At 27.9% G+C, this 17,188-nt stretch overlaps 3 protein-coding genes and 1 long non-coding RNA gene across 10 annotated transcripts; 3 read left to right on the forward strand and 1 right to left on the reverse strand.

Annotated features, from left to right (window-relative positions):
- Nucleotides 1–385: 385 nt before the first annotated feature.
- LOC126843771 (uncharacterized) lies at nucleotides 386–4,243 on the reverse strand. Of its 2 annotated transcripts, XM_050581523.1 has the most exons (10): nucleotides 3,999–4,241; nucleotides 3,889–3,918; nucleotides 3,791–3,814; nucleotides 3,182–3,232; nucleotides 2,382–2,411; nucleotides 2,266–2,298; nucleotides 2,086–2,136; nucleotides 1,845–1,874; nucleotides 1,176–1,277; nucleotides 386–762 (listed from the first exon to the last, which is right to left on the reverse strand). In XM_050581523.1, exons 1-10 carry the CDS (start codon nucleotides 4,057–4,059, stop codon nucleotides 518–520), a joined length of 657 nt encoding a protein of 218 aa, XP_050437480.1. In that variant the 5' UTR covers nucleotides 4,060–4,241; the 3' UTR covers nucleotides 386–517. The 2 variants fall into 2 exon arrangements, with proteins under 2 accessions (XP_050437480.1, XP_050437481.1); XM_050581524.1 differs by lacking the exon at nucleotides 2,086–2,136 and having other exon boundaries at nucleotides 3,999–4,243.
- Nucleotides 4,244–6,479: 2,236 nt separating this feature from the next.
- On the forward strand, nucleotides 6,480–8,756 carry LOC126843767 (uncharacterized). Of its 4 annotated transcripts, none has more exons than XM_050581516.1 (5): nucleotides 6,480–6,696; nucleotides 7,137–7,295; nucleotides 7,373–7,763; nucleotides 8,033–8,187; nucleotides 8,300–8,755. In XM_050581516.1, exons 2-5 carry the CDS (start codon nucleotides 7,182–7,184, stop codon nucleotides 8,513–8,515), a joined length of 876 nt encoding a protein of 291 aa, XP_050437473.1. In that variant the 5' UTR covers nucleotides 6,480–6,696; nucleotides 7,137–7,181; the 3' UTR covers nucleotides 8,516–8,755. The 4 variants fall into 4 exon arrangements, with proteins under 4 accessions (XP_050437473.1, XP_050437471.1, XP_050437472.1 ...); XM_050581514.1 differs by having other exon boundaries at nucleotides 6,483–6,763; XM_050581515.1 differs by having other exon boundaries at nucleotides 6,696–6,798.
- A 1,467-nt stretch (nucleotides 8,757–10,223) lies between these two features.
- On the forward strand, nucleotides 10,224–13,784 carry LOC126843222 (uncharacterized). 3 transcript variants are annotated; one of them, XM_050580598.1, is made up of 13 exons: nucleotides 10,224–10,404; nucleotides 10,618–10,644; nucleotides 11,106–11,165; nucleotides 11,669–11,695; nucleotides 11,873–11,899; nucleotides 12,136–12,177; nucleotides 12,331–12,366; nucleotides 12,719–12,742; nucleotides 12,925–12,957; nucleotides 13,086–13,160; nucleotides 13,254–13,313; nucleotides 13,391–13,483; nucleotides 13,669–13,784. In XM_050580598.1, exons 1-12 carry the CDS (start codon nucleotides 10,347–10,349, stop codon nucleotides 13,426–13,428), a joined length of 507 nt encoding a protein of 168 aa, XP_050436555.1. In that variant the 5' UTR covers nucleotides 10,224–10,346; the 3' UTR covers nucleotides 13,429–13,483; nucleotides 13,669–13,784. The 3 variants fall into 3 exon arrangements, with proteins under 3 accessions (XP_050436555.1, XP_050436557.1, XP_050436556.1); XM_050580600.1 differs by lacking the exon at nucleotides 12,136–12,177; XM_050580599.1 differs by lacking the exon at nucleotides 10,618–10,644.
- A 2,203-nt stretch (nucleotides 13,785–15,987) lies between these two features.
- Nucleotides 15,988–16,838, forward strand: LOC126843502 (uncharacterized). The gene is made up of 4 exons (XR_007686428.1): nucleotides 15,988–16,083; nucleotides 16,152–16,184; nucleotides 16,329–16,403; nucleotides 16,502–16,838. It is a non-coding gene; the product is annotated as an uncharacterized LOC126843502 (long non-coding RNA).
- Nucleotides 16,839–17,188: the final 350 nt, after the last annotated feature.

A 17,188-nucleotide genomic window follows, 5' to 3' on the forward strand; every position in this document is an offset into this window, starting at 1 on the left:
GTCTTAGCTAACCGAACAGATGGATGAAAATTAAAAATTCAAACGATAATATATTTTAACATCTTTTGTCTACAAATGTATGGAATTTAAAACATATTATATAGCCATTTGAAAAATCGTAGTCCATACATCTATTACGTATAAGAGATTAAAGTAAAAATGTTTTAAGAATTAAAAATTATGTTACTATGTTTATCTAAAAGTACAGGGAGAAAAAATTGTTTTCAAAATGATAATATATTCCCAGAAAGTGAGTAATTTATCCATAATGAATCACCCTGTATTATAAAATCTGACACGTCAAATAATGTACGCGTAAAATACCTTACTTGTAAGAACATGTAATAAATACAATAGATAAGAAACAAATGTTTTTATAATCGAGATTAAAACTGTTTATTTTAGTAGACATTAAATTTATTTACAATTTTGATATTAAAAGATGTGCAAAAATGATTTATATATAACAATAATATAGTACCATAAAATAAGTTATCCTTATAGCTTCTGGTCAATTTTAGTTTACTTGATCAGCGAGTAGATGAAGTTGATTATCTTCTCTATCGACTTCCCAAATCTCGTTTTCAATTGTTTTGTAAAAGTATATTTTATGGTCGAAATAAGATATAATACATCTTCCGTTAGTTTCTTCAAAGAAGTCAGACCATTCTATGGCTGAAGTTGGGTGTTCAATAGCCTTTAACACTCCTATTAAACGACACACATCGACAAAGTCTGCAAACTCCTCTCTAAATTGTCCTCCTTAAACAAATAAAAAAGAAAAACTTTTTTTACTAAGGGGTGTACAATTGGAAAAAAAACTAGTGTTTGTTTTATAATTTATATGATTAGGAATAATTAAGGATAATTTGTATTATAAAAAGAATTGTCGTCATTGTGAAAAAGTTCTACAGTTCTGCGTGTAAACGTTAATAATGATTGTATTTTATAGGGAAAGTATAGTTTAATATCTTACTGATTGGTGCTCCTTCAACAAATAAAACAAATTACCAAATTTAGCTTATTTGTTACTATATTCCTTTATGTCACTGTGTTTGTTTTAAATTTATTTAAAAAGGAATAATTAAGACGATTTTGTATTATAAAAAACAGTGTCGTCATTATGAAAAAGTTCTACAGTTCTGAGTGTGAAAAAATTCAATATGCATACTTACTTATTATGGAACGGATTAAATGTTTTACAGGTTCAATAATTAATTTTCTTCTTGCTATTGCCAAATCTCTCAGGTTAGCTTCTTCTAATTGGTTTTTCATCTCTAACAAAATAAAAATAAATGGTTGCTCGTGAGTTGCATTACATTTATTAGATAACTCATTTATTTTACAACCTACCATTAGGGCCTAATAGGTACTTTTTGAGGAAAATTTTTAAATATTGCTCTCTTCCCCTTCAAAATGGAGTAAACTCGCAACAAATTATTTTTTAAAATGATGTGCTCCCGTTTGACTGGCTAAAAATTAAAAAGGTACTATATCTAATTCAAAATAAGCGACCCCCAAAAACATAGTATCACCAGTTTAAAAGTCTTTTTCACTAAAATTCAGAAAAGTGTTCGAGGATGTTTGGACCACCAAACCAAACACAATAAACAAGTATCAACGTGAGGTCAAGTTTTCTGTTATTTGGCTGGTTTATACTGCAGTTGAGTTGGACTGTACAAGGTTTGAATAATTCGTATTATGCCTTGGTAACATGATAAAAACATCAAATGTCACCTAAAAAAACAGCCTACCACAAGATTCAATTCTTGTTTCTTCTGTTTAACTTATACATTGGCTATTTACAAGTGCTCTAAAAAACAAATATATAATTGTTACTTTACCGTCGTTTAAAACAGTTATCGCAGGTATACCTGTAACCAAAATATATCAAATATTACTATACGGTTGAAAAAATGTTGATCATTTTATATTTCACTACAACAGACATCTTAGAATTGAGAATGTTTAGACAAATTAACCAATGTAAAATATTTTAAAAATTGCTTGTAGGAATAAACCAATTTAGCAGCTTTAACTAATTTTTTAACGATCATCAAAACCTTATTACATTTTGGTATTTACCCGTTGTACGTGTTATTATATCTTGCAAAAAAATCTGGTACACAATTTTATCTAAATTTTAAAACAAAATACATTTTAATGTAGTAAATTCACCCCGATAAAAATGTATTATTATGTAATTATTTGATCATTCCTTATATTTTGAGTACTTAGATGAATAATTTACTACTGTCTATTTACCATATTTTAAGTCTACGTGTTCTTCTTCGTTATCTGAAATTATTATTACAAAATTTATACTTTATGAATATCAAAGAACTATAGGTATGTAGAAATATTTCCAAAAGTATTATTACCCGGTGATGCTAACATAAAACTTACATCCTCTGAAATTGACATAAAATAAATGTTTTATTTAATGAAATTAGATTTTATTAAGGCAAATATTATATTTTATGAATTTCGGAAAATACTATTTTTCGATTTATTATAGGACACCGACTAGGAATATGGTATAGAAATGGGTGAATTGAAGTAAATCTGACGATTAGATTAATTGAAGGCCCCGGTGCAATAACCAGGTATGTCCACATTTTTTCAAAATCGTGTTTTGATATAGAAATATTGAGAAAAAAAATCTCTTTCGATTGGTGCAACAACCGATTACGTCCAATGAATGGTATTGAAATAAAATAATAAAAACTGATTTTTTAATTTCTGTTGGCTGCAATAACCAGTTATGTCCAAAATTCAAAATTGGACGTAACTGGTTATTGTAACCATTGAAAATATAAATATCATACTTTTTTTAGTTCTTATAAATATTATCATAAATATCAAATGTAAACCAAAGGAAATGAGTTTAAATGATGTATCTTATTCTTACAAGAAGAATAACACCACATTTTTAGCTTTTGGTTCATTTACCAATTTTATAGATAGTTTTTTATGTTTCCTAAACAATTTTGAAAATTTGACGTACCTGGTTATTGCACCGGGGCCTACAATTAAGCGAGGTTCGATGAAGTCAATTCTGCGTTGTTTGACAGAAAAATTCCATTTAGAATAAAATTACATCATTGCTACATTTGCAAGAAAATAATTTGTTGCTTTACAGTTGTTATTATTATTTTGTTTACTATAAAATTATGATTACTTATCAGAAAATCTTCGATAACAATGGCTTTAATCACTGCCGGCAATTGATCTGGAATAAAAAAATTATTGGTTGAGCTCTAGTTTATATATATATCTATTATTTTTCGCGAATTTTACCTTTGGAAATATTAGATGCAAAAAAAGTGGTTAAAAAAACTTAAAATAAGTATCCGATTTTTTTTTTTATCGTAATCATGGGATTTTTATTATTATTTTATTTCAAAACAATTAAAAAAAAAAAAAGAGTCATATGAAATCTCAATTAATAAAAAAACCTTCAGAATAAGAGTATAAAATGTGGTTAAAACTACACTGAACATTACTTACCTTATTATGTTTATTAGTCACTGCCTAAAGTCAATTGTAATTATATTGTAGAAAAAAATATATTCTTTGAGAAAAAAAAAATGATTTAGATAAATTGAGCGTCTACACTGTAGATAATAAAAACTTATGTCAGTCCAATGGCCACAGCTGTCGCGGACTTTATTTAATTTAAAAAAAAAATTAAAAATAAAAACATGTAATTTAAAAAATTATTTTTTCCTCTCACACAAACTGATCATCGACATTATATTTTAGTAAATTAATTTTAATTCGATTTTACCTTTCGCCTGCTTCAAATGTAGGTCTGTAAATATATTAAATAAATATAGTAAAACTATATTTCAAATTATTCAATAGGAAAAAAAAATCTTCACTGACTTGCTCTGAAAACCTCCGTAGTGTATCGATCTATAAAAAAAAAAAATTTTGAATTTGTTTTTTAGATTTTTTCTTTCTTGTGTACCATAATATAATTACTCAATAATTACCTACTGCAGCTACAAAAACGTTTACCAAAGCAAACGGTATTATAACATATAAAAATGACATTTTTATCTGCAAATATAATAATACTAGTTTTTATTTTTTTTAGATTCAATTATCATTTAAGTATTAGCTGAGTATAAAAGATAAATCTGTAGAATAATAAAGCTATTTCTTAAGTAAAAACTTCTACAACCGTAGATTATGCGTATATAATTAGTAATATAGACTTGAAATTTAATTGTAAAATGTGTAAAATTATGTCGTTACATACTAAAACGTTATAGATCGTGGAACACTTGTGTACACAAAAAATGATAAGATGTGAAAAGATGATTCATACATAACAAAAATATAGTACCATAAAATATTGTTTGGGTGCCTATGATAACATATTTACTTAGCTGTTGGTGGTAATATGATTTGATATTTGCATTACACTAACGCTATGTCAGTTTTTTTTCTTGGTAGTTATTGATTTTAATTACACTCGTAAAATGTGTGTTGGTTTTATATGCATTTTAACGTATACCTAGCGTTGTGCATGCTATTCTATCGGACAAATATCTTAGTACACAAAGGAATAAGTATATTATATGAAATAGTATATTGAAATAATTTTGATACTTTCTTACATAAGGCCAACAATTTCGTCTGATACTTGAAACGTTTTTTTTTTAAATACAAAACTTGTATTTAATGTCAAAATTGTACTTGTCCTGTACTTTTTTCGTTAAAAATACACTGTATCGTCCTAGGATAATTAATCAATAAATATTTATAAAGTCCAATGGAATAAAGAGATAATAAATATTTCGAAATTGGAGCATACGTATTTGAGAATCCACAATATTATATTTATTATAAGTTTAGTGCATACACAAATTATTTACAAAAACTACTCAATATTATCTCAACAATTCTATATGCCATTTAGTATGTTCACCCCAAAAAAATAATTACAATATTAATAAATAATACATACATTATTACCCAGTAGCCCATACCCAGTAACCCATGGGGAAGTTATGTTTAAATTAAACGAGTAAACCTGCACAATTTAAATCAAGTACAGTATAGAAGAAGTTATCAACGTTGGATCAAACCAATTTTTAAATCTAAAAAAGATTTCATCACTAAGTATTTACATATTCGGATCGAAGCATTCCCTTAAACGTGATTTAATATATCATACCTCATATACCCATTTAATATCATACCTCCTAATTGTTGGTCTAGAAGAACAGAATAAAATACCTATAATAGTTCTATAAAATTTAGCAGATGGCAGAAGTTTCTATAAATAGCCTAACCTTTTGGCTTGTTGATAAGATAACATAATAAGAGGTTAGTTTTATTGTTGTGAAACCACCATTTTGTTTTTAATGTTTTTTGTATGATAATGGGTTTTAATAAATGCTGTTACACAGTAAAGCAATTTTTTTAAAAATATTTTTAGGTATTGTTCATACGTGTTCATTTATTATTTGTCAGTACGGCAGTTTTATTTTCTTAACAATGGTAACTTCTTAACAAAGGTAACTCACGTCGTTACATGCTAAAACGTTATAGATTGTGAATACTTGTGTACACCTTGATTTTAGATATCGAGAAAAACCACCGAGAAATTTACATACCTAAGTAAATGTACAATACTTTACTTTTCAGATTTCTAATACCGGTTAATTCTTTTGGATAAAAAATTGTCTAAATACATTTATTTTAAAGTCATAATAAAAAAACCAGTGCAGACTAAACTAGTACAGTTCAAACAAAGGCCAATTTTAAATTAGTATTGTTGTTCAAGGGGATATTTAATTTTGAATTGATTTTTTTTTTTAAGCACATGTGGCGTTGTGCAATTTTTTTAAAAAAACCTTACTTTTTAAAAATTGATGAACATTTTTTTTTATAGAATTGGACACTCAAACTATAAATGTTTTCATAATGGTCCAAAAGTAGATAAGTGCACTAGTTATAAGAATCCCACGGGGCGAGGAGGATTATATAAATATGTATACACATACAGGGAGATTCAATAAGAATAGGACGGAAATTTTGTTGAAACAATTCTAATAATCTAAAAATTATAAATCTTTTATATTTTTTTAGACAATTTGTAATTTTTATATCAAAAAATTTGTATTTTTCCTTTTTATCGGTTTGGTAGACGCCTAAATTGTAAAAAAATCTGTTTTATAAGTATAATATTTATTTGTTTTGACTACTATTTTCGCATCGACGGAGAAAACAAAATAATAAATCATTGTAAGACAAACATCTTATATTAATACACGTGCTCCCTCGGCTTTATTACTAAAACCTGTTATTCTTATTTATTTTCAATAAATCTAAAAATATATAGCATATAGCGATTGTCTAACATAGATATAATATTATACATACAGAGTGCAACGTTTTCTCCCGTATAAATAAGTATTAAAATATTCAAATTATTGGATCACCCTGTACATCAAACACGCAGGCTATATTTTCTAGATTTGAGGCCATGTCGATTACTGAGTAAAACCAATAGCTAAAAAGAATAAGTTTAAACTGTGCGCCGAAAAATTGTACATAATAATATGAAGTCTTTATTATAAAAAAAAAAAATACACCAGCTATATCAATAATTCAACTTGGGTACCCTGCAAAATATATTAGATTTTATTAGAGTTTTGGTCGCCCATACGAAATACGCAAGTAAGTCACTTCAAAACAGTCTGTCAACCTTATCGAATTGACTTCGGTCGTAAAATATATTGTTCAAGTAAGCCGTATATTATCAAACTGCAAAAAAATTAAGTATGCTTTGAATCAGATTATGCTTTGAAACTTGAGTTATATTTATCCAAAACCCGTGTTATGACCAGTCTATTAAGTATATAATTCTTCTCTCTATGGATAAATCGAATAACAACCTACCTACATGTTTGTATTTGAACACTTGTAAAAAATATTATTACTTAGATCAAATTTTGGGGTTTTGGTAGGTCGTTTATATTCACCACACCGATGACTTGAGTAATATAACTGCAATATTTTTTTTTTTTTATATTTTAATATTATTTCTACATTCTAATATTTCTGACTGATAAAAAATTGACTACCAAAGTGACATAGCTGTTAAATTTTATTTGTAGATTTCAATAGTATACAATTTACGTGACTACTTACACCGTCATACAATGAAGTCCACTGGCTTGCGACTTTTACCCGTGCTGCTAGTTAGTTCTTTGAACGTCGTTTCGGGTCATCAATGTTATAATTTGCCACCTGTGCCTAATTTCGATCCGGCACAAGTAAGTCCAAGTAAAATTGTCTTAAAAAGTATTGTTTTATGTAATTACAGTGCACTGATCCGGCGCATTTTCTATAGTTTTTAGGAACATGGTACGCTCTTCATTCGACGGAACCACAACATCGGTGCGTAGTGTATGATTTATACACACTGAAACTCAAAAACACTCGAATTCGCGAAAACAGAGACTGTCCAGGTTGCATGCACTGTGAAGGTTGTGTAGACTGTAAAGATTGTGTAGCCAGTAAGAATTGCAAGAGGAGTACGAAATGTTTAGAGTGTATAGATTGTATAAGTTGTACGGGTTGTCTACGTTGTACAGATTGTATAGGTCTGATAAATGGTGTAGATGTAACCGGATACAGACCACCGGGTTACGACCGTGAAGCTAAATACAGTTTTACAGGGAAAGTGGAAGCCGATCCAAGTTTACCGTCACAATCGACCGTTTCTGTCACTTCTCCCATGCGTGAGTAATTTGAATTTCGATTACCACCATTATACTATTCTTGCCATCTGGTTGTTCCAACCGCACAACCGAACCGTTTCGACGAGTGCTTCATTAGATTTATATTACAGCTACCTAGGTGTTTGTTTAAAATGGTCATGTGAATTATTTTACCGTCAATACACCCTACGTACAAATAATCTGCTTAATACTAAATGAATAATTGGATTGCCAATAGTGAACAGAATAATATTATATAGATACCAAATTGGTAATAATCCACTTTGCAGCTAATGTTGATGGGGAAATGAATTGGGTTGTGTTCGCCACTGACTATGTGACCCATGCGGGTATATACGCGTGCCAAAAAACGTCGGAAGGCTACAATCATTCTATAACCGTTTTGTCCAGATCAGAGGTCCTGGAGGAAACCGTGCTACACGATGTAAATTCATTGCTATTTATTTTGTTTTAGAATAAATAGGAAATTGACTTAATTTAAATTGATTCTTTATGCAGTAAAAAAAAATACCTTGTTTTTTTTGTTTAATTTACAGTTGAGCACATTTGTAGTTGAACATATGGTTCACAGTACAGCAGATGATCTGCAATTCGTTAAAATTGACCATGAGAACTGTGACCATCCTTATGAGAAATTCGATGTGAATAGAAATATTCAGAATGTTATTGATCGAAATGAGAAAGTTTACATTTCCATCAATTTTATGGCAGACAAAGATACCACACCATTTGGATGCGTTAAAATTAGTTAAATACTAATCAATTCTTAAGTTTTATAGCATGACCAAGTACAACTAACCCGTTACTGTTATAATGTTTATTGTAATCTGTTAAACATTTTACCATAATACAATTTACCATTGTTCATAAATATTATTAAATTCATAATCAGTGATAATATACCTTATATTTTTTAATAGAACTAAAAACATGTTAAATTCTTAGGTATATTTGGTTTGGTTAAGGGCCTTAGCTCAGTTTAAATACATTTCTTAATGCTTTGTTAAACAAAACTAAACTGTATCAGATAATATTTAAAAAAAAAAATTTATAAAATTGGAAATGTTTTAGAATATTTTTTGAAAAACTTGAATTAAATACTTAAAAATAGTTAATATTGTCCTATGCTCCATCACCATTTCTCACTGAGATCCGATCCAATTCGTTTGGCTTCTGTTTTATAATTGTACACTGAAATATTTTTAAAACCATACAATCACGGTAGTGTCGGTACAATAAACATATTTTTCTTTGTGATGAAAAAATACTATTCAAGGTACTATATTTTCCCATAGTGGTCGCACAGTCTTAACATTTTGATGGAATTTATTACTCAAAAGAAATTTCTATAGGCACCGGCTCTTTTGATTGATTTTATAAAATTAAAAGTTCAATCAAATTATAAAAAAAAAAAAATATATAGTTTAACATGCATAATATCTAAATTAATATGAAGGTTGCTAAATAATATATATGTCATTCTAAAATCACCCCTTCGCTAAATCCTCTTGTTAAAGGGGAAGAAATTACAATGGCCTTAAAATATTTTTGTACGATAAAAACCAAAAATGGTTCACTTAGTTTCTTTTTTTCATAGTTTTAGAAATAAGGTAGGTGTGTCATGTAATTCTTAAGACCTTGTATTTTGTCGACGTTAGGTGTGCATTATTATAATGCAAGCTTAACATGGGGTAAGTAAATAATATTAACAGTCTTTTGCACGTGTAAAACAATTTTATATTGACGATTACTATATTTTTATTCGTGTAAATATTGGAAATGGAAACGCACATCAAATCACACAAGTATTTTTCCAAAGTAAAAACTTATTGTTTTCGAGTTAACGTTAGGCAAGAATTCCAATCAATAGTAAAAACTATTGGTATTATATCAACCTATGTAGAACAGAAAAATAATTTTTTTTTCGGTGAATCATTTTTGTATTCAAAATATGTGTACAAATAAGAACAACTACAACGACAATAACAACGGAAAGCACAATAACAATTTCGTTATAACAGAAAATGATACATTTTCATTCAAAACCTACGCGTCGATAAAATATCTGTTTGTACTTCATATTGTGAAATTGAGAAAAATGTACAAAAATACCGGCTAAAAAATTCAGGTTTAATAATAACCTGAAATGCAAAATTCTAAGCAGTGTGGTACATATCAGATCCTGAATCTTAATTAATAACCTTCGAGTTTCTAATACAAAAAATTATAATAAAAAATGCAAAAAAAAATAGAAACGAGGAACTCGAACATTGGCAATTTTATATATTATTTTTCGGTAAATTTCTGATTAAAACTTAATACTTGATTTATGAGTATTAATGGATTGCAATTTAAAAAAAAGTACTAAAACATTTATGTGCACAAGTGTCGAAATGTGTGTTTCGTATTTCGTATTGTTAAGTATTTTCGACTTTTAACCCAAATTTCGACAATCATCTCTTCAGTCTTTTGTCAGAGTAACATTTGTGTGGCTATATGATTTCTGTTTGTTTCAATTTATCTTTACGCTAAACAAATTTTCAGTCGTACATCAGAATAACAAAAGTTCTTTCTTACATTACTATGCACAAAAACAGTATATTATGTTTTATAGCTTTCATTATCTTGGATATATTTTTGGGTAATTTTTATTTGTAATTTTTTCACGATACTTAATTTTCAGGTTGACTATTCAAAATTAACCAATCACTATAACTATGATTTTATGTTATCTAATTAAATGACAAACGGTGTCGAAAGAATTTTTGATCACATAACTATATTATGTTCTTCACAAACTTTTGTACACGTGTGTGAATTTGTATTTATACCTAATTTTGTTGTTTATATTTAGTCACACAATGTCAGCCAAAACCAATGGGTTAGTAAAAAAACATAAGTTAACGTCACGTTATGAAGTCGAAATATTATATCTGTATCGTTTTTGATTTTACAAACGATTTGTATTTTATAGCAATCTTAGTAAATGTCATACCTTTTTTTTGCGATATATTTATTGTACCAGTTTGCTTTATTACTCACCGTGACTACTTATTTATATACCTACGTACCATTCGAAAATGGGAATATTTCTAAACAAGCATACAGTATTAGTTCCAAATACAATTATTAAATTTAGAATGAATAAATTGATTACCTTAGAGTTCATGCGTGTACAACTAATAATTATAATATAATTGCTTGTCATGTATATTTTAAGGTATATTTGAAAATAAACTATATTATTAAGAATTATACATATTATTGGAAAAAAAATATTTTATAGCAGAAAATTATGAAGTTTTTATAAGTGGTATTCAACTGTATTATTTGTTGAATTAGATGACGCTGATACAGATGTGCCAACGCCGATGAACGTAGGAGGTCAGGAAGGACTACAGAGTTAGTAGTTAGATTACCTAGTGATTACTAGTATAGATTACCTAGTGTAGAGGTCAAAAGACCCAATATTCACTTTTGTACACATTCTCTGTGCCCACTGCGTGGCCCAAAATCAACTTTAACAAGTTAATAGTTTGAAATCCTAAGATCTTACTGAGTTCCACCCCTAGATAGCGCAGGTGTATGAGTATCCACTCGGGTTGCCCCAACGGCGAACGCCGGTTTCGGTAACCTCTTTTGGTGGTGAGTATTATCGTCTCGGTTTTCCCTGTTGAGGGCTAAAGACCATTTTCCTCCATCCACCTCATAACTGCCGCTATCGATCCATTCACCGGGCCTTTGATCTAGACCTAGATGACATCTTAATGATTAATTAGACACGTTTACATTATGTAATTTATGATAAAAGTACTTAAGTACCTAAAATAAAACCTGATTAGGTTAGGTATTATAAATGCGAAAATGAATTTATATTGATACCTAAATTTTTTGTTTAAATTTAGGCACACAAGGTCCGCCAAATCCACCGGGTAAGTAACAAACATAAATTAACAAAACGTTATATATTTTTTTTATATTTTAATATACATTTTTCTATTAATTATCGTGTACATTCATACTAATTACCCGTAGATACTCTTACTGTTTCTGAAGCTGTATTAGTAGCTTTAATTTTAATCGATTTGATACTTAATTCTGTTGTTTAGTTACACAAGGTCCGCTAAATCCACCAGGTAAGTAACAAACATAAATTAACGAAATAACAAAAGATAAATTGACTAGGTTAGACTTGCCAAGAAATTTTCAAAAACAAATTTTTTTTTTATGTAATAGCTGCACCACAGTTACTCTAAACACATAATATAAAGCATGATTCCTATTCAAACCTATTTAGTTATTGTTCTTCTACAAACTGTGAAGCCAATTTAAATTTAGCAAACATTAATTGTATTTGTATAACTTGTATTAGTTCCCTTTGATATTGATGGAACGCCGCCACGAGACGTACCTGGTCAGTATAGTCAATAGTGTTAGTAGTTATGTAATGAAGATTTTATTTAGTATATTATTTAAAGACAATTGGTGAAAAGTTGAAAAAAATAAAATTTGTATAATTTGCATATATTATGTGACACCTAAGCTAATTATTATTTTGATATATTAGGTGTACAAACTTCAAATGAACAAGAAAACTCACAAGGTTTGTATAGACAATAGAATTAGTAATATGTTAATAAAGTCCAGCACCAGACACGATAAGAAGAAGAGTTAGTAGTACGAATGAATTCTTAAAGCAAAGGGCGTATCCCGTATATATTATATTATATAGTTTAGACACTAGACAATGTTTATATTTTTATTCAACACATATATTACTTAAAACGTTAATATTTATAATTAACACTTCTCGGGCTAATTCTTAGCGTTCTTAGTTCATGCGGTACCTAGGTATTTATTTAAATCATTTTTCATATAAATAAAAAGCCAAGAATCATTAATAAAATCTATAGTTATTTCAACATGCCTTACTTAGTTTTTTTATTGTGTTTTAGGTTGCGAGACAAAAATAAAAAATGGTATGTTTTTCAACCTTTGGACGTCTTATACAATAAATAAGTCATCCAAAACATTTTTTGGGTTACTATTTTGAAACAATACATATACAAATTAACACATTTCTCTGAAGTATAAACTAATTAGTATGAACAAATGTCATATTCATTTGAACATACCTAACATAGTTTATTATTGTTTTTAGTTTGTGCCAAATGTGGGAAAACTATGTCATCAGGTATGAATTTTCATCAGTAATAACATAATTTTGTGCTCATTTCAAATTTTACACAAATTAATTTTGATTCATAATGTTTTTTGTATTTTGAACTGCCTAATATTGTATTTGCTTGAATGCTTGTGTAGCTGCCGGAAGCATGTGTAAAGCCGTGAGAAGTTGTTTTCGGGGTTGCTCTAATTGCATGGGTGAAGGTGTTGACAGTAGGTAGTCTTTTAATTATTACACAAATTAATTTTATAGTAATAAATATCATTGATTTCACTAATATTGCATACGCTTAAATCTTTGTGAAGCTGCTGGATACGTGTGTGATAAAGTGGGAACATGTATTTGTTGTTTCCTTGAACATATCAGTATGTATTTATGTTTTTTAATTAAAAATTATACGTTATAAATTAGTATATTTATAAAATAAATAAAAACATTTTAGCTGAAGATCCACATCATAGTCATCCTTATAGACTTTAACACCACAATCGTCATCCTGGACATCATCATCATGGTTTATAATAGCAATCATAAGGTGAAATAACCTAGTCTTTAAAAGATATTTATATATTTGATGTTTATGTTTAAAATATCATTCCATAGAATTGTTTTGAAAATACAAAACAGTTAATTTACACTGTTTTTTTTAAACATTAGTAACATTATACAAATCAATATTATTTAAGCTGAGAATTAAATGAAGTTTTTTTTTTATTACAGAAATGATCGAAATTTGTTGCAGAAATATACACTTGCCTATAAATATTAAATACATAGAAATTTATATAATTAAATTGTGTAAACTTTTACTCAACCATAAACATATATGTTTCACGAATTAATAATAAACTTTAAATTGAAAATAATATATGGTTTTTTATCAGTCCAAGTTTGCAAACTTGGTTGATATATTTTCGCCTGATTTTATGTAGCACATATTCAGTATGTACAATTCTGCATATATTCTTAGTAACTTATAACTAATAAGTGTTTATTAACAATTGATATACTGAGATTTTGCCTTGTATTCTTAAGTGTTTCGACAAGAAACAAATTCGTTTAAAAAAAAAAATACCGTGGAATCTTGAATACAACTATATGCATAAAGTCATAAAAACTATTGATATTATATCGACCTATGTAGAACAAAAAAATTAATTCTTATTCAGTGAAATATTTTCGTATTCGAAACGTCTGTACAAATAAGAACAACTACAACGACGATAAAATATCTTTTCATACTTCATATTGAAATATTGAGAAAATGTACAAAAATACCGGCTATAATACTCGGGTTTGATAATAAAGACCTAAATCCATAATTATAAGCAGTACGGTACATATCAGACCCTGAACCTTGATGATTTCTCATAACCTTCGAGTTTCTAATACTAAGAGTGATAATGACAAGTACGCAAAAAAATAAAAATATAAAGAAATTCCAACATAGACAATTTTGTATTATATTATTTTGTCGTACTTTTCTATTCAAATCTTATATACTTGATTTATGAATATTTATCGATAGCAGTTTAAAAAAAATGTACTTAAACATATTTTATGTACACAAGTGCTGACGTTGTAAGTGTTTCAAAAGTATTTTCAATTTATAACTTTAACAGTTGTAAAATAAAAAGATTTATCATCAAAACTGCACATAGAAAAACCCAAATTTCGACAATTCCCTTTTTCAGTCTTTTTGTCAGAGTAACACTTGTTTGACAATATACGTTCGTTTTCAGTCGTACAACTAAAGGTTTTTTTTCAGAATAACAACAGATATTTCTTACATTATGCACAAATTTGCTATATGTCTTATAGCTTTCATCATCTTGGAATATCTTTGGGTAATTTTTATTTGTAATTTTTTCACTATTCTTAATTTTTAAGTTGACTATTCGAAATTAACCAAACACTATAACTATGATTTTATGGTATCTAATTAAATGACAAACGGTGTTGGAAGAAGTTGATTATAGATCATAATATTTTCTTCACAAATTTATGTACACGTGTGTGAAGTTGTGTTTATACCTAATTTTGTTGTTTATATTTAGTCGCACAAGGTCTACCAAAACCGCTGGGTAAGTGACAAACATAAGTTAACAAAACGTTATATATTTTAATATACATGTTTTCTATTAATTATCGTGTACATTCATACTAATTAATTGTATAATATTTTAAAACCGTATAAAGCATGATTCTTACTGAATCCTATTAAGTTATTATTTTTTTACAAACTGTTAAGCCATTTTAAAGTTGGCAAACATTACATTTATTTGTATAATTTGTTGTGTTAGTTCCCTATAATGTGGATGGATCGCCACCACCGGATGCATATGGTCAGTATAGACAATGCAGTTAGTAGCTACAATCGTGATTTTATTGTATCTAATTAAATTACATTTGATGTTGGAAGAAATTGAAAATGATCACGCAATGATATGTTACTCACAAAATTATGTATGCGAATAGAAATCGATTTGATACTTAATTCTGTTGTTTAGTTACACAAGGTCCGCTAAATCCACCAGGTAAGTAACAAACATAAATTAACGAAATAACAAAAGATAAATTGACTAGGTTAGACTTGCCAAGAAAATTTCGAAAAAGATTTTTTTTTTTATGTAATAGCTGCACCACAGTTACTATAAACACATAATATAAAACATGATTCCTATTTAAACCTATTTATTATTAACCTTGTAAAAACTGTTGAGCCAATTTATAGTAAGCAAACATTAATTTGTAAAATTTGTTGTATTAGTTGCCATTGATGTGGATAGAACGCCGACACGGAATCCAAATGGTCAGTAAAGACAATAGAGTTTATATTTCTGTCAAGTATAAACTATAATATTAATATAATAAAATATATATTTATTTAAACATAGCAAACAAAGTTTATTATTATTTTTAGTTTGTGGCACTTGTGGGAAAACTTTATCATCAGGTATAATTTTTCATTATTTTTTACTATGTTTCGATAATTGTCAAATGTGACTTTAATTATTATATTAATTGAAAACATTTGATGAAATATTGAAAAAATAACAACATTTACCTAGTTATTCGGATCTGTGGAGAGTTTTTCGCTACACGTTACCAAATCAATAATTACATTTCTGTCAAGTATGAATTAATATGATAAAATGTATGTTTATCTAAACATACCTTACATAGTTTATTATTGTTTTTAGTTTGTGTCAAATGTGGGAAAACTGTGTCATTAGGTATGATTTTCATCACATTTTACTATGTTTCAGTTATTACATAATTTTGTGTTCTTTTTAAATTTTACACAAATTAATTTTGATTCATAAAGTTCATTGTATTTTGAAATTCCTAATATTGTATTTGTTTAAATGCTTTTGTAGTTGCCGGAAGCATGTGTAAAGTCGTGGGAAGTTGTCTTCGTTGTGGCCCTGAATGCGCGGATGTAGGTGTTGATGGTAGGTATTCTATAAATTTTGTTCAAATTAATTTTGATTAAAAATGGTAATTGTATTTTGAAACGACTAATATTGTATTTTCTTAAATCGTTTTGTAGCTCTGGGAAGCATGTGTGATGTGGGAGGCATTTGTGATGGCGTGGGAAGCTGTATTGGTGGTTGCCTCGAGTGTATTTGTCACTGTTTATGTCAATCTTTATGTTTAGCTTGTGCTGATCCACTTACATGGTTATTTAAAAATAAATTAGTATAACTAGAAAATAAATTAAAACGTTTCAGGTGAAGATGATGATTGATCATCTTCATCATCAAGGATATTATTAGTAATCATTAGGTAAACTAACATAATCTTTAACAGATATTTGTACATTTAATTCTCATATTATAGTATATCATTCCTTAGAAATTGTATGAAAATACAAATCATTTAACTCAAACTGGTTATTTTTAACATAAGTAACATTATACAAATTATATATATTTAAGCGGTGAATTAAATATCGTTTTTCTTTATAACATAAATGATCCAATTGTGTTGCAGAAATATACACTTGCTTATAAATATGTATTATTTTTATAATTAAGTTATGTAAACTTTTACTCAACCTTAAACATATGTATTCCACGAATTTCTAATAAACTCATACAATCTGGCAAATTAAAAATATCTTGTTTCATATTAGTACAACTTTGCAAACTTGGTTGATATATGTTCGCCTGATTTCATATTTTTAGTTTTGTTTAAGTGTAGTATGTATATGATTTTTCTATCTTTATAACCTATG

The sequence above is a fragment of the Adelges cooleyi genome, unplaced genomic scaffold (genome assembly GCF_023614345.1).
Source record: "Adelges cooleyi isolate 19-005CV unplaced genomic scaffold, UGA_ACOO_1.1 ACOO_flye_CR_arks_rails_tigmint_CR_PRNA_574, whole genome shotgun sequence".
Taxonomy (NCBI): Eukaryota; Metazoa; Arthropoda; class Insecta; order Hemiptera; family Adelgidae; genus Adelges; species Adelges cooleyi.